A 24,109-nucleotide genomic window follows, 5' to 3' on the forward strand; every position below is an offset into this window, starting at 1 on the left:
TCCCTCCCTCTGGTTAACAGAGGCACTTGAGTTAATCTCATCCTGTAACAAGCCAGTTCAGGGAGTTAAATCAGCAGAAAAACAATCCTATTAGAAAAGTGATTAACTTTCTAATGGTTCAACTCCTTGATTTCAGGATCAGATGTGATGCAGAATAAAGGATGCAAAACCATACAGGACTTTAGCAGTTCCAACTTAGATCAGCTTAAACTACCATAAAACTGCACCTAATCAGATAGATACTGGCTTTTAACTTTTCTTTACTGCCTAAAAAAAAAAATGCTGCAAAGAATTGTTGCATACAAACCGGAAAAATACTTTTTTTCTCTGCTTTTGATAACTGTGTGCAGTATACCTCCCACATAATGGGGCTCCTATCCCACAAACAACCCTCTTTAGGTCACGGAACTATTTTAGCACTTAAGGTTCCATGTCCGTAAGTATCCGTATTATTACCATCTAGTCTGATTCACAGCTTCCGTTTTGTTATTTATACACAGATAAATAGCAATGGCTTTTTAGTTTCACAGATACTAAGAGTGTAAAATGATCTTTGTGAGCACAGTTTCCAAAATCTGAAAAGACCTAAAGCCAAATTATCCAACAAGAAGTCTAAGAGCTCCTTCCTGCAAAAGACATCACCTGCACAAAATCCAAATCGGAATTCAGAAAGGATGTCTGAGGGAACAAGAACAGAAGAAACAAAGTTGACTTTTAGTATTTACTAAAAGTTATTTATCAATCACCTTCAAGGGAAAATTCTTGGTTTATATCTTACTGCTAAAAGCAACAGTTAACAGTTTCCCCAGGCCTCTGAGAATGAAGTAACTCATGACTCCAAAGCGTGTAAGAAAATACCTAGCCAAACACTTCCTTCAACTATTCGCACCACCTAATGCATCCAGTCGCTTAAAGCATTTTCCTGTTTCCACAAAAGGATCTTCTGCAGTGAAAAGGAAATGTATTTAAACAGCTGTTCCACTGTGAAGTGGCCAGTTTAAGATGCTTTAAAAACTACCACTAATTATGAAATGAGAACTTCTACAAACAAAATGTATAGGCCATTGTACACAAAAAGGCAGGCATTTTAATGGCTAGTTGAGTCAAATTGGTTCAACATCCAAAAGGAGTTTTATGCCCATTAAGATAGAAGCTACTGTTTGGAGGTTTTTGGCTGGCTGTTGCACAGTTTAGCACAGCCTGGACTGTTAACAGACCTAATGAATATAATTTCAAATATATTAACATGCAAATTTACAAGCATTGTTAGTTGTCCAGTTAGGTTAATTTACAGGTTTGTCTAGCCTAAGTTTTTTTTCTTAAAGCTTAGTTATAGCTGTATATGCAAAGAACAAGTTTTAAAATCTCTTCTTCAGTAACACATCCCTTCACTATAGTTATACCTTATCAGTCCTTGCACTTTCTTAAATCTGTTTTTAATGCCTTGCCTTCTTCTATTCTACCACTAAGTCAATTCAACTGTGAACACAATCTTGAAAAAAATGTCGTCCTTTAAGAGTGGGTCACTATTAACAGACATAACACAGCATATTCATCTTAAATAATTTAAAAAGGATACTTTTGTAAGTACTGCCCCCCCCCCCATCTGGGCTGTTTTCTATCTGAACAAATCAAGAGGTTTAGATTAGAAATTATTACCATCCTTTCCTCATGAGACTATTTCCCAAACATTAGCATTTAGACAGACACAGTTTCCGCTTTAACTTCTTCTTGGTATACCTGGAACTTACTGACCCTGGAAACGCAGCTAAAATATAGAGATTCTTTACAATTGTGTAAAAATTGGAAAAAAACACTGCATTAGCAACTCAAAAGTCTTCCTCCACCTATCTTAGTGTTCATTCTGTTTACAACCCATTCCTACAGTAAATGTAAACAGTAAACTCAATTTTACTGTATATCATATAAAACGATATGCTCTTAGAGGACTTTCTTTGAAATGGCTCCTCCTGAGATATTAAACCCACACAATCCTGCAAGAATAAACTTCCGCTTTCAGTATTGCACTCAATGACATCTATTTTTAAAATGTTAAGCTAAAGTTAACTACAATAACATTTACTATTGCATTTAGAATTCAGAAACTTACATGATGTACTATATCAAACAGACACAAGGCATGAATGAGAGGAAGGAGCAGGAAGGGACAAAAGTACCAGTAAGAAACCAGAATAGACTGCGTTAGAGGTCTTTTCTATAGTCACAGAGACAATACAGACATCTTTTTTCTACAGCTCAGTGTTGGACCAGATTCATATTCATGTAAAGTAACATGCATCACAGACTGGGGTACATATCTTAGAAACAGTTACAGGAAGCGTGAAATGCATGTTCTAGCCTTAAAAGATTAAAAGGCAACTAATGCAGGGGTAAAGCAAATATTGCATCAAGTCTTCAGATAAAATTGATGCCTGGCAAATATATATTTAAGTGGATAAGAACAGTAGTTCTGCCATGGTAGAAAGAGGCAGAGAGCACAACAAATTTAGGTCTCATTAGAGAGTACATGAAACAACCACCACACAATTGAAATGAAACTACATGTGTACATTAAGGTCCAGAAAAATGTAAAGACATACACAGGTACAAGCATGCACTCTTTGTAACCTCGACACATGAAGAGATTGGGAAGAGCTTGCCAGGGAATTTTCTGCAACCAGTGGCAGACGTAGCCTTTCAGTCTACAAATGTGGATTTCTATGTTATAGACAGGGCTAAGTGTTTGGTATTCTAAAAACTGACCTTGGGAATTCTGGTTTGTTAAACATCATGCAGACCTTGCCACGAGTCTGGCAGGGACCTAACAGATTTTAAGTCCTGACATCATTCAACTGGCTCTACAGAAATCAATTTGGGTCCAGCATAGTTAACACAGTGCAAGAATTAAAAATATACTGCAATAGTGGTAGCTACATCATATTTCTTTGCCTCCCTGCCCCAGTCTGTTCTACAATAATGATACAAGGAGGAGACAACCTACGTAACATAGTTTAGGCTCCTGATCTACACAGTAAAGCAGCCTAACAATGCCTGGAGCTAAGCTCAACCTAAAGGCAGTAAAGCCACATTTCAATCGCACTGCACCTGGTACAATAAAGTCTCCTAAACCCCAGCTGGGTCTTTAACCTCTGTTCTTCCTTCCCACACTACCACAACTTCGTATTTGCTGGAGACAGCATGGCAATTTGTTATTCACCTGGCTGCTTTTGGAAGTCCCCTCCAAACTATAAGATCTGGGAAGCAAGATACAGGCACCTCTGCGTGTCAGCAAGTCAGAGTTAACAATCCTGATTTGTCAAAGATCTTTAACATCTGCATCATACACTATCATGTGTACATCTTATGCACAACATAGATGCAAATCAACTGTACAGTCACCCCCTTATACTGATCTAACTATGTGACTGTCAATGAAAATGGCACCCAAAAACTCAGAAGCTGGTCATGGAAGCAGCAGATGAAACCTGAAGCCGGAGGTAATCCAACTTCTACTTAGCTTCAGCTTCCTACAGAAAGGAACATTTAAAACCATAAGAATATTGTGTGTGTAAAGTCAGAGAGCCCTTCAGATAGCACTCGGTTATAATACGTAGCAGCTACAGTGTGGAGAAGGGAGCAAGGCACAACTGCCCCAATCACAATGCTTTGTTGTTCCTCCTTCCACAGAGACACAGTGAATTTAGGTCTATCATGCTCTGTAAGACCACAGACTGGCATCAACGCTTACTTAAGGTACACCTGCCTCACTACACAACTGGATGAGTGGTAGCCTAGGGTGCTGAAAACTTCATGGTAGTATTGCTAAAGACACTGATATCAAATTATGGCCTATCTTGACACTAGGAGTAAGAAACAGAAGTCTGCCAGGGTGATAAAAAAAAAACGACTACAACTTAGTGAAACTGAAGAAAACTGATGGAAGGGAGGTTACTGAGCATAACAAAATTAGAGACTTTTAGGAAACCAGAATCCAGAGGCCTTCATAAAGAGGATGGTGTAGGAAAAAAAAAAATTTAACCCAACCTATAAAAGAGTTGGGGTTTTTTATTTTTATTTAAAGTGCACCCAACGTGAAAACAGTAATCACAATGGGTAAAAAGGATGAACCTTAATATGGATCAAAAAACCAAAATCCAAGCCACATGTTAAACTACATTCTTTTACATAGGCTGCAAATAATGATTTGCAATTTTTTGAATGCTAAAACCCTCTGTGATATGGCACCACAATATTAAAGCTGTTACTTTTCAGAATACCTTTTATTTCAGTATGCAGACAATAATTCAACCCTTTGCATACTAAGTTCTTCCTTGCAAAAGAAAATAAAACCTTAAGTCAGCATTGTTTTTCTTTAAGTTAGATAGTAACATATTACAAGCTACAGAAACACACTACTTTAGCCAGCAGTTTAATTATGCAATTAAACATCAATGTAATTTTTTAAAAAAATATATCGGAGTGGGTAAGCTTAAATGTGAAACATATTACACATCAAGATTATAAAAATTTTATTGTAGCGTATTCTTACTTCTTTGTAGCCATCTACCTTGTGATGAAGTAAACCATTCTGAAGAATCTCTTGCTTAAACATACTACAAGAATACTTATTAACCTGACCAACTTTAAGCATACAGGCTGGTAATTCATAGGATGTTTTCCTAATGAGACAGAAACTGGGTATTTTACTTTCTGAGCCTATTACATTGCCTTTCCTACCCCTCCAGAACTGGTGGATCTTACACAGAGTTTACATGCCACCCTTTCAGAGTACAGGCCCAGACACACCTAAACATAACCTGTTTTGTAAAGAGACTGACATGCTACAAAGAAAAGCTTCTTAAAGGAGCACTAAGTCATCAGCTTAATTTTAAGTACTTTTGTAGACTACATTGGCCACTAAGGCATGCCACTGTGTTATTAATCACTCCTCCCTCAGTCAGGAACTTTGAACCCCACCCCCCCAATTAATACCAATTTTAAACATAGCCCTAACTATTAAAAAGACCTATTTAGAGAAATTCTGTCAGTAAGTAGGAGATAGTTCATGGTAACACCAGATTTAAGAAGATAACAGACAACACTCTGACTGCACCTGCCTAGAAAATAATAAGTTATGATAAATACATATTTTAGTGTATTTAAAAAAAAACAAGCCAAAACCAACTGAAACAGTAGTTATTTCCCCCACAAGAGCAAGAATGCTGTACCACAAAGAAGATTCTTTATTAAATAAGCATATTTTTATTGTTTCTAATTTAAGGGTGTTTTAATAATACCTTATTCTGGAGAAAAAGGGTATTGTTAAAGAGGCACACAGCCTTATATGTTAAGCATATATGTTCAGCAAACGCTCACTTTACAAAACACTGCAAATGTATCAGTGTAAACAGGTTATCCGGCTTTCAATTTTCTTCCGGAGTGCGTGTACTCCACGACCACGAATAGATGAGATCGGGAAAGGGAAGCTCACTGGAGTGTCTATTGTCCACCTCGACCTGAATTAAAGTTTGCTTACCAGAAACGCGAAGGTTGAGAGATGTAGTTTTCGGAGCATTACCGGTTTTACCGAGGGCGGACGCTGGGAGCGGCTCCGCGCACCCCCTTCCCCCAGCGCAACGCTTCGCTGACGGAATAAACGCGAGTTCCTCAAAATGGGTGTGTGCGGTGGGGGAGGGGAGCCCTTCACCGACCGCGCCGCTGAGGAGACCGGCAGGGCTTACGGGCGTAGAGAAGAGGCAAGGGCCGCGCTCCCACACCCCGGCCATACTCCCCTCAGCGCCCGGGGCGGCCCGCGGCGCGGCCGCCAGCGCAACGGCAACTCCGGGCGGCGGCCGGCCCCACAGGCCGCGCCACACGCTCAGCCCCGCCGCGGCCCGCGCAGCGCGGCCACCACCGGGCAGCCCCGGGCCGCCCCACCGCCGCGGCTGCCCTAGCCCCCACTACTCCCCTCAGGGAGCGGCCTGCGACCTCACCCTCCTCCTGCTCACCTGATCGCCGGCAGCTCCCTCTCCGGACATGGCGTGTTAAAACAGGGCTGGGGCACAGAGGCCCCAAACAGATTAAAAACCCCTTTAAAAAGCGCCCGGCGCTGCTGCCGCCGCCGCCGCCGCGGGCAGCTCCACCGGTCGCGCCAACCGCTGCGGCCCTGGAGTTCCAGCAGCGTTAGCAACAAAATGGCGGCGCGGCGCCTCCGGTCCGGCTTTCAGCGGGGGCGGAGGGAGGAGCGGCGCCGCGCCGCGCGGGGGACGCCGGGAAAAGCCAGGGGCGGCACTGAGCGGCCGCTGTGTGGCGGCGCGCGGGGAAAGCGGTAGGAAGTGTGTCACGGCAGCGCGCGGCTCCGGGGCGGAAGTGGTCAGTGAGCGCGTCCCCGCAGCGAGGCGCCTGAGGCAGGCTCCGATGGCGAGTGGGATGCGTCGGTCCGGCACCCGCGGCGGGGCTCGGCCTTCCTCTCCGGTGTTGTGGGGGGCAGGCCTGTCTCCTGCCGCGTAGGGGCAGGGCGAAGCACCGGGGCTCGCCCCGGAGCCGCGAGCGGGGCGCTCCCTGAAGGGCGGCCGAGTAGGACCCTGGGCGCCGCGGTAGTCGTACTCATGGCGCTCGTAAGGGTCGCAGTGTGGGCGTTTTCTCCCATCGCTCGATCCCTGTTTCCTGGCGGACCGCTTATTGTTGAAACTCTGAAGGACAGCGGGCAGAAACTAGGAGGTTTTGGTGACCTCTAGCCCTGGCCCGTCATGGGCTATTTCGTTAACGAAGCGTTGCCTCTTGAATAGTCACTTCTGTGCAGCAAGTCGGCACTCTGCCCTTGGTGAGGTAACGTCAGCGATGTCTGCTAGCAGTAAACCCATCCCTTCCACCTCAGAAGAGCTCTTGTTAATCAAGGAGGCAAGTTCAAAAGACAGGCTAAGAGGTCATCGTCTCAAAAGACCTCAGGGACACAGGAGGCAGCTCACCCTAAAACTACTTAACTTTGTTTACAAAGTAATCACCAGTCTGTCTGTGAGAGAAGGGCTTTGAATCAGCCACTGCAGAGAAACTGTCTGCTATATGAAACATTCATTGAAGAAGGCTTGGCAGATACCAAGGTGAAAGCTGACTTAGCTGCCTTCACAACAGCAGTGTAAGTGTTCTTAAAATTATATCATACAGTCATATTTATGCAGAAATACTTGCAGTAACTTGATACTAGCACTCTTTGGGTTCCTTTCTGCTTCATCTTCCAAAAGTCACCTTCTTAAACCACAGTAATATGTGGAAAGAGGACATAAGAAAAACATAATATGTAACCTTTTCTTCTAAAGCTTGACCCCCCAAAAAAGGGAGCAGATAGTAAACACTTACTTGACCAATCTGTGGAGTAACATTTTTCTTTTCGGTATTGAAGAATTTTGATTCTGTTGTTCTTAGGAAGTGAAATACAAACATGCCTATCAATTTGTCTTGGTAGATAAGCTGTCCTGTTCTCCAAATTCTTAGAGAATAGTGATTTTGTGATACGCGGCTAATTTGTTGTTTCTTATGGGCTATTTCTTCCATGTCACAACAGACTCCATTTTGAAATATTTGATACATAAATACAATTTCTTTCCAAAAAACTGCATTTCCAATTCATCAGTGTAATGTTTTTTCCATTTCCCATCTAGGAAGCAATAAGTAATCACTGAAAGCAATGCTGATGAAACTTCTAATTAGATAATACATATGTTATTCTAGGTCTACAGTGTGTCAGCTGTCTTAGTGGCCTCGTTGAAATTTTGTTCTAATTCTTTGGTTTTTTGTTCAAGTATATTTCTAGTCTAATTTTAGCTGCTTCTGGTTTTGGGATTGCCTTCTTCAGTCTCATAAAATGCTAATGGTGTTTTTGAACGATGACAGCACCAATGACATCTTGCTTATCTAGTAGAACGAGTTAGTAAAGAGCAAAATAAGTGATGCCTAATGTCATTGAGACTTTTGCTCCTTACCTCCTATAGCCCCTCACCCCACATAATAAAATAATGTGCTATCTCTTAAGCTGGTGGTGTTCTTGATTTCTGTAATTCCATGCATAGCATAGAACAGACCTTGGGCAAAACCCCAGCTGCTGTAAATACAACTAGTGCCTATTCCCTTTCTGTCAAGTGTTGCTGTGATAGCTTGAATGAACTGAAGCTGTAATACATGGTCGTAACTCTAACGTGTTAGTTGGAATAAGTTAAAAGGAGCACTAATGTACAGAAAGAAAATTAAATTTTAAATTCTTATTGATACGTTGTACCTTACCACTTCAGCCCTAATAGGTTGCCTTGTTTTGCAGTTAAATGTGAACTTTTTCACAACTGTGTGATAATGAAGATGTTTATGTTTTGGTGTGAATCTCACAAGGGGCAGTATTACTTACAAAACCTGTGTGTAAATGATAGGTTATGTTTCAAAGTAACTTTGAAAATGTTTCCTTGTCTTAAATTTAGAGTTTAGGTGTAACAGTGTTAGCTTAACTCAAGTTTTGCCTTGCTGTAACTTAAATTTGGGCCTCGTGCGAAAGTCTACTGGCTTGAGTTCAGTAGTGTTTTAAGTTTATGTTAGTTGACCCATTTGACAGGCTGACTTGGAGCTTTCTTGTTGATGGTATGGGAGCATCCATCTTGATGGATGGGGATGCAGCAGCTAAGCTTACAACAGCTACTTAGTTGCTAATTCCTTCTGCGTAGCTCAAACATTGTTTTAGAAGGTGGCTGTTCCTTCCCTTCCTTCTGAAGCTGTGTCATCTCGAGTGGAGTAGCTCAAGGCTTCTAGCCCGAGGTAACTGGAGCAGTGAAGATGTGATTACAGGCCTGTCTGCTTGGGAAGGCTGCACTTTAATTTTCAGATGGTTTGCGATATCAAAGCAACAGGACATTGCTAATATGTACTATGCTGTAGTGATTCATGCTTAGTTCAGTAATTGACATGAAACTTAATGGCAAGCTATGAGTTAACAAGTAACTATTACGGATTATACTGTTCTGTAAGCGAGTGTTGCAGAAATTGACAACAAATGTGAAACTGAACACGAATTGAAGACTACTATGCCTACAGTTCAGTGGTACTTAAATATTTCTGCTTGGAAAAAACAGAGAAAAATTATGTGTCACTTAGAAAAAACAACTGGAAGAAAATGAGATCTTAAAACAAATAGATGTTGAACCTTGAAGTCTGCCAGGCCAAGATGCTGGCAAACCATAAAGTGGAGCAAACTTGAAAGGGAACTGCTTTCACAGAGCTGGGGCAGTGGTTATCAACTAGAGCTGACATACCTGTCTTCCAAGTGATTTTAGCTGATTATTTTTTAATACTAGTTATGAAATCGCAGGTTTTGTGCAATGCTTTTAGTGCAACTCTATAACCACTAAAAGCATTGTTCAGAAACTTTTTTCAAAAGGATTCACTTGCAGATATAATTATGTCTGCTCAATGCTAGAGAGAATGTTTACAGCTCTTGGGTTTGAACTGCCCTATTAATTTCTATGTGTTAATGCTGAATCTCAAGCTACCTGAATGCAGAAGATGCTGGGAATTGTCCTCCCCACTCTGTCCTAATATTATTGGAGGCTGTGGGCTGTGTCACCCCTCCTCTAAGATGGATTTCAGCATACGTAGGGTGAAGACACATTGACCTGAAAACTGAGAGACACGGAGTTTCCTCAGCTGGGAGTTCTGTGGTACTTGAGTACCCTTATAGAGCCCATAATCTGTCCTCTTATATTTCTAAATTGACAACACCATGGGAATTCTGTGAACTAAAAAAAGAAGGTAGTCTAAATTTATATTCCCATAGGCCATAATTAAGAATGAAATTCATCTTTCTGCTAAACTGGTTTTGCTCCCCATTTGACATCCACTGGTTTAGAGTGAGGTGTGTCTCACTAATTGGTTGCATCAATGGCAAAGATGAGGAAGGAAGCAAAACCCAAGCTAACAAGCTTTGCTGAGTTTTTCTTGGGCTCTGCACTGGTACTGCTGGAGTTCGTAGTGAAGAGTGAAGGAAGCAGATGGGGGGACTTGGGCGGTGAGGAGGAGAAGGCAATAGTGCTCAGCTGAAAACGGTATCATATAAGGACTTTTCAGCTGACAGGAATGTCAGTGTGTGAAACTATTTGCATGGGTATGTGACTGGTAGAAGCTGTGGCATCAGATCTGTTGCCTGAGTAATATTCTCTGAAATAGGTTTCTTTCTGGGCATTTTCTCACTCTAATCACCACGTCACGTGCAGCACAGCACTACAGAGAGCCTTTCTTTGCTCTAAATACATGATTTATGGGTGCTGAAGTAGGAGATTGGAGCAGTGAGCCGCTTGCTTATTATGTGAGACTCAGTCAGACTGATACATGCACTGTAGGGTTTGGAACACGGAAGACCTTAATATGTCAAAATGATGCAGCCTGCATATTGGATCTGTTGCAACTTCTATGTTGCTGGATCCAGTAGTGGTCTCTTTTATCATCAGTAGTTTGGGAGGAGATGTCTTGTTTCTTTCTAGTTCTGCCTTGTTTCCAATTCATGCCTTCTGTTGTCATCTTTCCTGTTTGACTACTGTAGGCAATCTGTGCAAGAACGGCATGGTAGGTATACACTGTGTGTGCATTATTCCAGCTACCAGTGTCTGAGGTGCTGGTGATTGTCACCCCAGTAGAGGTTTACAATATGGGAAGTGCAGAGAGGGTCATGTGTCATGAAAGGTGTCTAGATTACAGCAACAGAAACTAAGTTATGACAGCAATAGCAAGGGATGAAATTGTGTCCCCTGTTACCCAGTGAATTGGGCTTCATGATTGCAGTCTGTTATGAAATTAAAAAGACGGGAATCAGTGACATGCAGTGGTAAATGATGCAGGTGTAATGCAGTGAAAGGAAGCTTCTTTTTTGGAGAACAGAGAAATTTGTCAGGTTTTAAATTTAGTTGATTTTAAGGAGTGAAACTAATTTAGAAATTTAATATATAAACAGAGAACAAAGGTGAATGGATTGGTGAATAACTAGTGTGAGTAGTAGAAAATAATTGTAGTGGACTGCATAGTTGCAGTAATGTATTTTAATGGTATAATAAGATGTTAAAATTATGGATTGAATTCTAGCCTCCTCAAGGTCAATTTATTTGTTTGAATTGGCTGTCATTTAATGCTATTTAACACAGTATTGCCTCGTTTATTTTTTGTAAGCAGCTTTTCAGCATTCCAAGAAAAGTGTAAATAATATACATGTAGACCAAACAAGATTTTTCTAAATCTTGTTCTACTTTTACTCCAGCATTCTTTCCCAATATAAGTAGTTGTTTTCTTTCTATAACACCACTTGCTGTTGTGGATCAGTATTAGTATTCATCAACGTTTATTTGTATTACCTTGTGGGTTCTTTGGAAAACTTACCGTAATGAAGTGAAATGATGAAGCTGGATCTCTGTTTAAAACTGTGTTTTAATGATGAAACATTAAGCGGTGAAAATAGTGCTGAAAGTTGTTTAAGCCAACAGCTGGATATCCTCAGAGGCAGGGATACATTGTTTTTTTCCTTAAGATTTGTGGACAGATGTTTATGGTTGTACCATTTATAGCCTACATACAGTGAGTCCAACATGTCCTAAATGCTTTGGGTGTGTAGTATGTGTGCAGATCAGTTCTCCAGTACGTGCAGAGTCAGTCTCGCATGTCCAGCAGCCATTTCTATGGCATTCCTGCATGCCTACTGCCAGGCTGCAACAGTGTCCAAGTGTCTGAAAATCAGAGAGAGACTAACATCCTCCAGTTCTGCCCGGACAAAATTTCCAGGCAGAAAAACAGAAGAAATCTAGAAAAACTCAAATTGCAGAACAAAGTTTAAAAAAACCAAACAAACCACCAAATAAAAAACCCCACACAAACAAACGAAAAACCAAACCAACAAAAAAAACCCCAACTGAATGATGCTATTTGTCTGTGTACTGGATTAAAGTGGAGTCCAAAACAAGCCTCGCAGCTAGAGGGATAAAGATGAAGTAATGTGTACAAATACAGCAGCACAGTTCACTAATTGCAGTGTTCTCAAATTTTTGAGTGTTTGACTTTGTAAGCGAAGTGTTTTTGAGGTAGTTAAAATGTGTTTAATGACCACTACCATGGCTAGATCTCTTCTTGAGGCTTGTCCCTGTTGGCTTGTGACCACTCTGTGTCCCCAGCACTGTGACTCACCCGGGAGGTGGCAGACAAACACCACTCCGGCTCGGCTGGAAGCAGAGTGAGGGGACAAGCAGCACCTACCTGGCAGCCGCCCAACAGAGAAAATGGCATGGCAGTAACTTCGGGTCTTTTTATGTCTAGATTACAGGACTTTTTCCTGCCACATTACTATTTGACATCAGAAGTGGCTTTCTATGAATCCTGCTATGAGTCACAGCTTGCAATGATGAATCATTTTTAAAGTATTTTAACTTTACCTTATTTTAGGAAAAAGTCATGTGCATCCGGGTTTTAAGGGTATTAATACTCAAAGGTAATAATAAGGGCAGAAAGTAGAAGCATATGGAGGGAAAACAGAGGCATCAAAGGATGATTGGAAATCAAAGAGGGAACTTGCCAGTATTTAGCATAGCAGTCACCATCCAACAAATAAAAAGGAGAACAAAGTGAGGTGGGGCAGAACATAGTTATTTGTAATTGGTGTTGCACACTTTTGCATACCAGTATTCAGCCTCAATTGTTTTCTAGTGTATGCTTACTCTGGTTGTAAATACATAGACAAAGCCTTTTAAAAATGTAGTGTTATTTCTCACTTAGGATCGGTGATACAAAATTTAGTGTTAATTGTGATTATCTGATATAATACTGGAGTGCTTTCAAAAATGTTAGTGATTAACAGCAAATAAAAATTGACTATCTAAGCATAGTGTTGCTTGCACTCAAATGCCTTTTACTTAGCTGAATAATCCAATCATAAGATGAGGGTGTAAAAGTAAGTTTATAAGACATTAGATGCTATTCATTTTCATAATATATTGGAATACATAAACACAGAACATCACAGGTTTCCACCTCAGGCTGTTTTGGGTAGAACTCTTTTGTTTTCTTAAATACAAGTTGTCCACAAACTAGGAAGTTCACCCTGCTGACATAAATCTTACCTATTCGAGCACTGTGTTTGTGCAGCTTAGAGAAACAGGAAAGGTGGAACTGGCCAACCAGTCCACCTGTAATGGGGGTGGGGAGGTTGCTGTGTGACTATAGTATTTGATGTTTTACTTGAAAGCTCAGCTCCAGGAAACAAGGGTTTACATAAGAATCAATCAATCTTTCTTTCTTCTAAGTTAGTTTCCTTCTATTACAAAACAAAGCTTGTTTGTGTGATCCAAGTACATCGCAAACTCTCAGAAACCTAGAAGCAATGTGAAAGAAAACAAAGTTTAGGGTTGTTTTAATCTCCTTATTTTAGGCAAGCTTGACTTACAAATCCTGGAAATGCCAGTACTCTCCTGGTGCTGGAATAGCAATCACCCCCTCCTTCCACATTCATGGTGTACAGCTTGATCCACAAAATATTCCTTGCCTCAGTTCACCTTCAAAACCTATTGTGACTGTCCTGTGTGTCCCACCTTAAGTTACATTTCTGTCTCTAATGCAGCTATTGTCAGAGTTTATGGTTATCAAAGTTTATTTTGAAGAAATAAGTAACGTTTCTGACCTCTGTGCAAATCTCCTATACTGGTGATGTTACCTAGTCCAGACTTAGACGTGCACGCTGCACTTGGAATAACAGCTCCCTTTGAGTTTATCCCTGTGTAAATTTACCTTGGTAGACTGCGTGCTCTTTGAATTAAGGATTATGTTTTCATATTTATCTATAAAGCATCTGGGTACCATGGTGATCAGATCAGACAAGCAGAGAGTTAAATTGACAATGCCAGGGTCCTTTTCCGAAAGAAGTTGGGCTTCATGTTAACAGAGCTGTGTTCTCTAGTAAAAACAGTGATTCCAAGTGTTAGTGTATGCTATTTTTTTAGTAAATTAATAGGGACACAAAGCTAAGGAGGTGCTTTTACACTCTCTTTATTAGCTCAGCTTGTAGTTAGCAGTGAAGTTACTGCATTTGAACCTCAGTCATGATACCTCAGCTCAACCACCACGTTATAGTAGAATTTGCTTTGTTTTTATATTTCTGAAATAGCATAACACTGCACTTTGAAGTCTCAGTTAAAGGAAATGTCTCAGCCTAAATATAAGAAAAAATATCCTTCAGTTCAACAGTCTGAAAAGTATTGCCTCTTTAGGCAGCTCTAATTACATATTGATTGTACTTAAATCTTACATTACAGTTCATTTCACATTACATTCATGCATTTGTTATTTTTTTCCTGTGTAATTTTGACAGTTTTTAAATAATAATACATGGACAAGCATTTACTCTGGAACAGTCATTTTGTTTTATTAGAATACAGAGGGCAATGAGGCAGAAAAGGTAATGTCATGCTTATATATTGGCTCTTGTTCCAAGTAGTAACTTTCCAAAGACCATCTGGGGACAATTCCTGGGGAAAATTCCTCCCTGATTATGGTACACATTATCACATCCTGTTTGTGAGTTGCTATTGCTGTACAGTGAAGCAGTTAAAACCCTCAATGGTGAACTACAAGACAGGCCATGAAGCAGTTCTTATCATATATTGTTATAATTTTAGTTATATATGTGTGTGTATATATATGTAAAATTACCCAAAATGTAATGATCCTGCAGTGATTTAACGCAAAAATGAGTGCGTCATGGATTTTTATTATATTTGTTTGCTCCTTGACCAGAAGTGATCTGCCTTTATTTCTCATAATTCAGTCTTTCTGTTGCCACTCTTCTTGCGGTAGTTTGTCCTGGTTTTGTTCCTTGAAGCAACAGAACAAGAGCTTCTGTGTATCAGAAGTACGCATCCATTCCACTATATGAAAAACAGAATTTCAATGCAAATTTGATTGAAAATGAATGAGTCCCACAACTTTCCATTTTATTTATGTAATTCATTAGAAATTATACGCACAGAAGGATGTATGTATCCCAGCACAGTTTGGGAATGCCATCCGCGCAGACATGACAGTAGGTTTGGGAATATTGTCAATGCTAATTACCTTGTAAATCCAAGTGCCCGTTGCAACAACTGAAGCTTTCTCAGTTACAAACATACTGCTAGCAGATCTGAAACAATTTAGCAGTAATTGTTTTCACAGAATGGTAGTAACATGCCTTTGGGGGATTGTTTGGATGCTAAAAGTAACAGGGGACCTTCTTACAAAGCTGTATGCATATAAAAAGCTCTGGACCTACTGTGGGTTAAATATCAAAATGTGCTTTCTGCAGTATGTGCTCGTGTTCCTGAGTGAAATATAGCCTATGTAAGAATCACTGGTCTGTCAGAACAGAGCCAGTTTAGTCCATGGATCTGTGTCAACGCAGTCTGATGAAGTTGCTGCTAATGCTTTTGTAGACTTCAGCTCTAAACCAGCTTCTGAAACTCCCATTGCTATCTCCTTGCAGATATGTTGTATGCCTAAAGAGCAACAGGTCTCTATGCTAGTAATTAGGGAGAACAGAATCCATTTCTATGTTGTGTAACAGACTACCCCTACATTAACTTTGTTACTACTAAGAAATTAATTTCAGGGCCCTCCTTTATCCCGTGATCCCCGAGATGAACAGAGAAATTATCCCTTAATTTTTTTGGGGTACAAGCAAGAAATAACGTACTATGCTGTGGTCCTGTATGTCTCAGAATACAGAGCCAGGCAGCTCTATTTGTCTACGTGCTGGTGAGATCGAGGGCATGGCAGCAGCATGGAAACTATCAACAATGGCAATGGTGTTATGGAGGGATATACAAGTCTTGTTGAAAAGCATGTGATAACTTACTTCTTGGTTCACATACTGAAGACAAATGTTTAGGGAGTATGATAAGCTAACTGATGACAGTTTGCATATGTGATAGACTGAAGGATGGCACGTAATAGTGTCTCGTAAGCTATTTGCTTATCAAAGGATGTAATTGTATTTAGAAAAGCTGAAAGACAGCAGGTTTGGCTGGTTGTGTAGAGTACTTAAAAGACTTAATGCATTGTGTATGTTATCTAGCTCAATGTGCTTTTTTCAGCTGTATCTTTGTCCTCCCACTTTGCTTTTTGTTTCTTCCTTTGCTGTATGACTCATTTTTATAATATGCTTTTGTTACAATTACCTGCTGGTTTTCATAATGAATCCTGTTCCTTCCTTTTGCTACTCTCCTTTTCAGGTTTGCTTTGAGAATTCGTATGTTTATAAATCCATGATCTTTTTTGCATTTTCCTTGCAGAAGCTGGCTCTCTGTGCTAGTTACCAGTGTTAAAGAACTGTGCCTAAGCTACTTACCAAATCATTACATATCTTTTATTTTCCGAACATATTCAAGTCTGTAGGGGAAAACACTGCTGTATGCACCAGAAAAGTGAGAACGCTGTGAGAAATGTAAGTTAATGCCAAGAGGTAATGAAGAAAAATGCACAATCATGATAAATTTTGAAACCATATTTACTCATCTTTGCAAAGCCCTCAGAAGAATACTGTGGATTAAAAACTGTTAAGGCTTGTTTTATCCCTCTCCTTTGTACTTAAAAGTTAGAGTATCTGTCGCTAATACTCAAACAGAAGCACTGCTATCTGAGAGAACTAACTAGTTAGATTAAATACATTTTAAATGTCTATAAAGCTTTTTAAAATGCCTGTATCTACATGCATATATAAAATTGAGGAAACAACTGCAGTTTCTCTTTCCTAGCTGTATTTCATTCATTCTGATTTTTATGTTTAACTCATATTTAAAAAGGAGGACATATTGCACAACAGTAACAACATAAAGGCATTTATGAAACCCAGATATAAGGTGTCTGGGTGAACAGGCAATTTCAGTCCTGGATCTGGAAATACAGTTGTTTGTTTTTTTTTTCTAAATCTGTTTAAAATATTTCATAAAGTTAAAATACGTTTTAGTTCAGGCAGGCCTTAGGAGCTATTTGGGCTGATGTTGTTGTTTCTGTATACTCAGGGCATTGCTTATACATTTTTCTAATATTTTGGTTACTTGACTTAGGGTTCTAGAAAACAAATTGAACTGTTACCAAATGTGGTACGTAAGTTGCATACATCTAAGGTGATATAGCATGTTGCCTCAGAGCCATCTGACAGAGCTTTCTGGTAGCATTGCCATCTATTTCAGTAAAACATCTGAGTGACAGTGAACAACAAATGACTGAGAAATTCCAGTAATGTAAGAAAGAGGAGTGAAACACAAGCAACTATTCTGAGAGAAACTATTTTACCTTTTATTTTTGTGAATTCAGAAAAAAATATTATTCCTAATGATTATCTGAATATATAGGATTCAATTAAAGTAGTTTCTTTTGTATTTTGGAAAGATTTTGAGTCAATACATTTTCCTATTATATTCTGAGAATAAAAAGGTAAGGGAATACTTTAGGCACTGTTAAAAATGATAAAAATCAGAGAAAGGTTTGTGTTACTTTTCTGTGATCAGTACTTGTAAACAACTATAGAATATCCTTTATAGGAGTTGCCCAGATTTTTTACTGGGGGTAAAGAGGAGATCTTATTAGTTGGCCTTCTGCGTAGTTCTTTTTAGGGACTAATGCAGTTTGTTTCTATTAAAAAAAGGGCACATACTGAAAAAATTGTCTGAAATAATGTTTAGAATGCAGTGTCAAAGTGTGTAAGAATTAAACCTGCCATAGGCTAAAGCAGATACCAAGAGCTCGAGAGAGGGTAGAGTAAGGAAAGAGTAATAGCCCTTCTTTGCTTTCTCTTTTATCCAATTTTGTAAATAAAAAAATGTAAGATGCGAAGCTAAAATCTTCAATGTGTCAAAGCCTGTCTCTCTGTAAGGAGGAGATTCCCTCCTTCAAACCACAGGCACTCTTGAAACAGCACTGAAATTTACAGTCAAATCCATCTCTAAAGAGCAATGAATGCTTAAAATTGGAGTGTAATTTGAAAAATACTATAAAAATAAACAACAGCCAGACCTGGGGTCACCGTTACTAAAGGAAGAAAAAGTCCAAACATGCCATCTGGAGAGTTTGTGCTTTCCACATGGCTATCATTTCATATTGAATGTTGGATCCTTATTTCTTCTCCTTAGATTGTCCTTGTCTTTGGATTAAATTCTGATCCTAGAGAACTTAATTGTAAAGCTCACAAAGATCTTACTAGTGGACTGCTTTAAAGAATCACTTGTAATTTGCAGAGCTTTGGCTGCAAAATGGGGTTATAGTATATTTGAGGTAACCATCTTGTTCTGAGTGCAATGCTATTTTCTGCACATCAGATCTGTCAGATCCTGTAGACTGTTGCATTTGTCCTCTAATTGCAAGAAGAATGTCTTTTGTCCCTAACAATTACTATAAAAATGTGAAGAGGTACTGTAGTTGTTCCAGAGCAAGTTGTATTTTTGACACCTATTGACCCTTCAAATCCTTTTAGGAACTGGCTATCTTTGAAAAAAATCACAAAATCATTGTTGAATTGGCTCTCTGGCCTGCATCCTCTGCCTGTTTCCTGACCAGAAAAGCAAAAAGGTTTTGTTTTTTTTTTTAAAAAAAAAAAAAAAAGGGCATTCAGTCCAGGCTGGTGTGGCACCTCTAGGCTGTTTGAGTAGGGGGAGAAGTAAACAGCTTTTATAAACAAGGTTCCAATTACAAAGAGCAAAAAGGTGAAACCAGCAGAAGACATATTAGCTTGTTTACTTGCTTACTTAAACTTTCTCTACCAGCTTTTGCGAATCCTGTCACATCCATCTCTGCTATTCATAAAGCATCTGTCCTGCTTTTTTCACTGCTGTTTTTGCTACCAGTGGTATGCTTGCAGCTCACCAGTTCTTATGTACTATAGGCTAGCTCCATTAGCAAGTCAGCATATGAAATCCAGAATGTGGTTTGGGAACTGTAAAACTTCACTAGTCTAGTGGATACTGAGCTGGGATATTTTCCTTGCAGGATCTTCCCTATTCTCTCTAAAGGCTCATAAGACTTTCTTTTCTTTTTTTTCTTTTTTTATTTTTTTTTCCTTTATTTAATTTTTTCTGTCTTTTCTTCCTTACAGAACATTAGATTTAACAAAAAAAAAAAAGTAGAAGATATTTAGGAAAAAACTCCAAACCCAATACATGTACTCTGGTCATTTCTCTGGTATAATTTGTGCCAATAACTGTGTCACATTGCTCTGTACAGCACTGGGATTTGCACGTGTGTCATGGGTGGCAGAGTCTACTTCATATTCTCTTTGTAAATGTCAAGGCAAGAAGTAAACAGCCTCCTCCCAGACACTACTGAAGTAGCTTTAGGACTACAGAGTACGTGCCATGGTGCTCATTAAATTGTGCCCTGGTTTCCTCCAGTATCCTGGTGTGGAGTTGTTACTGAGGCAACACAAGGACTACTGTGCAACTCCTGTAAAAACAAGTCACTGGGGTGTGTCAGGCGTCTACATACACCGTGGCTCTGGATTTAAAATTGCCTTTTTTTTTTTTTAAAGTTAAGCAACTGAGAAAAGCAAATGGGGATGGAAATAGTAATGTAAAAAGAATGCTTAAACGGTTTTTAAATATTTGGATTTTATGTTACTTTTCTATGCCCTGCTTTGGGTAGGAGAGAATAGAAATGCTGCTCACCAGCTGACCTGAGCCTGCATGAAGCTGATGGGTGGGTGGCTTTACCAAATGGCAGTCTTCTCACCTGTCAAGTCTGATACTGAAGGTTGAGCAGAATCATTCCCACGTTGGACTGGGAAGAGTAATTTCTCTATTTTATATGGAGAAACTTCTCCATGGAGCACAAGTGTTTTGTCTGTGCTAGCCGCACAAAGGTGTGGAGCGACTCAATGAAGGATACAACTGCCTTGTTCTAAACAAGCGTGATTGTGATAGTTGAAGTGGTCTGCTGAAGTCACAGCTTTTACATTTGGCTAGAAATAGTTAGGAAGCAGAAACCTCTTCAGTTAGCCCCAAATGAAAGAACAGACCCTAGAGACAGGCAGCAGACACAGTTCTCTCATATTAAGTCATAAGTTGCATATAGTTGTTTGTCTAACCTTTTTGGCTTTTTGTGTCTGTACAGCAGATGTTAATGCACCTGAAAATAGAAAGTCTGAAGCTTATATATTCATCCTTGTTTCATATTTTAAAGGATGTGTGTATATTTATGTATGTATGTGTAAAAATATGTATACAAATATATATGACAGGCTCCTTTAATGGTAATCCCTGACCCATTCATTTGCATCATGCACAGCTGACTACTATTTATCTGCTCTGTTCCCCAGACCCCATTTTATATGTTAACATCCATGTTGCTCTTGCTGGTAGGATGGGCAGAGACCATAACTGGAATTACAAGGCACTGACAGGCTTCCTGCATACGCCATCTCTCAGAAAAAACCTATTTGCTCCTATCCTTCTTTGAAGCAGGGTACATGTAGATACTGTTCTATGGTGGCTTCCATTTGAAAGTCCTCTTGAAAATCCTTCTGAAAGTATAAAACGCAGGCAAGCCTTGCAAGTTGTTGCCTGATACAGGTATACCTCCAGGTGTATTTTCTGCTCAAATCCTGTGTTCTAGTGCATCTTTATTTATAGTGGCTAAATGTTCTGATAATGGCAACCTCAGACAGGTAATGCGAGATCTTCATGTAGTGGTGCTTGTTGGGTTAGCTAATTTCAAAATTACTTGTTTTGGCAAACTACTGTATGTTGCTTAACACTTGTTCCACAGGTGCTACAAATGGATCCCAGAAATGAAAGGTTCCTTTGAAATGCACCCAGGTTTTTGTTAGTAGGATTTGGAGGAGTTTTGGAGTAGCTTAATTTGCTGTGGTGATGAAGTATGAAGGCATGTATGAATTTAAGACCAGCCTGAAAGACCTGGGAGGAAGCATATTTCAGTGAGTGCTTTGGCTGTGGTGTAAATACCTGTTAGGAAAGGGCTCCATCCCAGACCACTCTTTCATCTGCTGCTGGGTTTCCTCAGCAGCTTAGTCAGTCAATCATTTCAGACTGTAGCCAGACAATAAGATGGCATATAGGCACTCTGAATGCAAGATCAAGATTAAAAAAATGGAAGAAAAATAAAGCTTGAAGCACAGAAGTGCTAGAAAGAGGAGAAATCACTCTAAAGACTCTGAATTACTGATGGTCCTAAGCTTGATTAGGCTAAAAATTCTCTTTGTGATCATAAATGTATGTTTAAAATACTGAAACCAGAAGAGTGTCAGGATACTAACACATGTGGGAGCATCTTTGTATCTAAAAAGGTTAGGCAGAAACAAAATGTATTCTACTTAAAACACATGCAGAAAGGAAAAAAATAGGTACGAATGAGGGCTTCATCTTAGTGGGGTGTCCAAGACAAGCCTCCCTATCTACTGAATGATTTCTGTATGGGCTGCTACATCCATTGACCTCCATGCACAGGTTTTATTGTACCAGCATGTAGATACAAGAGAAAGATTAGCTCTGAAAAACAAGTTTTAAAATAATTGCTTTAGAGCAATTTTGAAAGATTTTTTTTCTTCTATTCAACCATGAAATGGAAGTGTCCTGCTGATGGCTCCAGCATATTTTTTAATTGAATAATTAACATGGATAATAGGCATTCAGCAGTGTTTTTTTTGGTAATCACTGAATTTACTAATCTCCCAGAAGGTGGGATGATTCAGAATCTTTTAATGCCCCAAAATAGAAGATAATTAAAACCCTACATACACAACTTGAAATAGAATTGAGTACAAATGCTGAAGAGGAAAAATTAGAAAATGAGCTTGAGGGAAAAACAGGGGGGGAGGAAAAAGGAAAATAATAGTCGTAAGTACTAATAATAGTAAGGATGCTTATGAAATTACATTTTAAGTATTTGAAGTGTTCCTTACTCTGCCACACTTTGCAAGTGACCAAGACTGCTTTCAGAAAAATCCCGTCTGTCTGTGCTAGTTTCTTAGCAGGGCTTTGCTGCTTGCTGTGTGGTTGGTGGGCTTGGCTGGACTGAGAGCAGAGCACTCACAAAAGCCACGTGGCCACTATGTGATGGCTCTCGGGAGAGATTCAGAGTGGTCGCACATGTGTTCATATAGGGTGGGTGCTATACTAGTCAGCTGCTGAAAATTATACATGTAGTAACTATCTGGTGAGCTGTGTCATGGTGAGAGGAAACCGTAAGGGTTTTTGTGGGGAGGGTTAGCTCATGTAATCAATGATACTTCATTCCTGAAGAAAGTCTAATGAGCAAATACATATCCTGGGCGTACTGCATCATACATCTATTTATAGTGACTGGGAGTTATAGGCTCCAGAGCCACACTAACATGCAAAGTTGCACAGCTTAGGTTAATCTTTTGTGTAGTACCTTTCGTTGCAGTAATGCAGTTCTGGATGTAGACCACTACTTAAGTTCTGTGTATTACTCACTATGTATCACTTACGGTCACGTGACAGCAGGGGGGCTGCTGCTTGCCATTGGAATTAATTTTCACAGTAATGAAGAACTAACACAAAGCTAACCATTTTCTCTCCCAAGTGCAAGAGGTGTTCTTTTAACATTAACTTTTCCTCCTCTGGAGGGGGTGGAAAAAGAAACTGCAGGTGATAAATGTTAGTCCTATCATTTACTTGACTAGATGAAGACAGTCATGCTGAGGTGACTGGGCATAGGCTGGAACCCAAACAGAATAGGAAGTGAGTTACTAATCTTATTTCCAGTGTCCATAAAACAAGGCTATTAATTAGCCTGTATATTTACAGACGTATAGTGGACACTTGAGACTTCAGTATTCACTTCAAAGAACTAGTCATCAAGTTCACATTGGCACAAGCAGGGCAGGCCTGGATTTCTCTACACTGTGCTTCTCTGCCAAATTCTGTCTACTAAAATACATGAGTGTGTGTTTGAAACATTATTTGCAGGCTTTGAAAAAAAGATGCTGTACAAAGGCAAACATTTGCCAATTTGGAGCCGCCCTTTGGTTTGTGGCAAACATCTGTCATGAAATTGGGAATCTCTTACAGTCTAAAATGTTGACAGATGGGTCCAAGAGAGATACAGTACAACAGTGGGCAGGGTGTTCCCACCACCTTAATTAATTTAATTAATTTAACCTTACATTGCTCTGACTCTTCTCAGACTGTGATGCCTTCCAAGTAAAGACTGAACATAGACCAATTGTTGCTCATCCAAGGAACGATGAAGGCCAAAGTACCTTACTGCCACTGAACGATTCCAGATTAGATAAGACAATGGCTTTCATTAAATAATCCTGATACAATAAAAGGATACTTACATTATTATGCAATACAGCAAAGCAGTATGCATGGGAGCTGTTTTGGACATATGTCCACGTCACTGTATCATGATAGCTTGGCAGCCTCTCTGTGTGTTTTCTCAGGACCTGAATAGCAGAAACATTGCAAGTCAGTAATACTGTACCTTGGCAGAACTTTGAGGAAAAGTTAGGCTGTGTCTTTCGGGATCGTGCTTGCCTCTAGCAAGTAGTATTGTTTTCTGTCTTCTATCAGTACTCTTCTGCAGACAAATCAACAACAAAGTAAAGCAGAATTAGCTTAACAGAAAGAAAAATGGATTTGGAATGCTGCTTTCAATGAGAAGCCAGACTCTGCCTGGCTTTTGTGCATCAGGTGGTATAAGAGCTACCAGGAGCATCGTGTACCCTTCACACAACAAGTAGGCAAGAAAAAGTGTATTAATTTCTCCTGCTATGTGTGTATACCTGGGGATGAATGTTGCTAGAAAGGGGATGGGTAAGAGGACCAAATGACTCTATCCTCCATTTAAATCTCTACAAGACATAGAAGGGAAAGGCTGCAATGCCTTCTGATCAAAAGTGGCAAATCTTAGGAGTCTCTTCGAAGTTTCACAGCAGCTGGTTTGTTTTTTTTCCTAAATCTTGCTGTTCTTGAAAAATACATTATAAGTTTAGTTTAATTGGGTTTTTTGAGCAACTGCTTTAGAAAAGAGAACAAAGAAGTGAACTTGAAAAACACAAAGACTGGAATTTAAAATAACCCACTATTTATTATTA

At 39.7% G+C, this 24,109-nt stretch overlaps 2 protein-coding genes and 1 long non-coding RNA gene across 5 annotated transcripts in view; 1 reads left to right on the forward strand and 2 right to left on the reverse strand.

Moving 5' to 3' along the window:
- Positions 1-6,207, reverse strand: part of CSTF3 (cleavage stimulation factor subunit 3) — a 52,916-nt gene extending 46,709 nt beyond the window's left edge. The window contains exon 1 of the mRNA XM_076343899.1: positions 6,009-6,207. Within this exon, the coding sequence (XP_076200014.1) occupies positions 6,009-6,038 (30 nt within the window). The 5' untranslated portion in view covers positions 6,039-6,207. The remainder of the gene's footprint in view (positions 1-6,008) is intronic.
- Positions 6,208-6,460: 253 nt separating this feature from the next.
- HIPK3 (homeodomain interacting protein kinase 3) overlaps positions 6,461-24,109 on the forward strand; it is a 113,724-nt gene continuing 96,075 nt past the window's right edge. The window contains exon 1 of the mRNA XM_076343904.1: positions 6,461-7,135. The gene's annotated coding sequence lies outside the window, so the exon portion shown is untranslated. The remainder of the gene's footprint in view (positions 7,136-24,109) is intronic.
- LOC143163142 (uncharacterized) overlaps positions 14,406-24,109 on the reverse strand; it is a 28,855-nt gene continuing 19,151 nt past the window's right edge. For all 3 annotated transcript variants that reach the window (XR_012995844.1, XR_012995842.1, XR_012995843.1), the window contains 2 exons: positions 23,351-23,458; positions 14,406-14,927 (listed from right to left, as the gene is read on the reverse strand). This is a non-coding gene — a long non-coding RNA (uncharacterized LOC143163142). The remainder of the gene's footprint in view (positions 14,928-23,350; positions 23,459-24,109) is intronic.

Source organism: Aptenodytes patagonicus, chromosome 7 (genome assembly GCF_965638725.1).
Source record: "Aptenodytes patagonicus chromosome 7, bAptPat1.pri.cur, whole genome shotgun sequence".
Taxonomy (NCBI): Eukaryota; Metazoa; Chordata; class Aves; order Sphenisciformes; family Spheniscidae; genus Aptenodytes; species Aptenodytes patagonicus.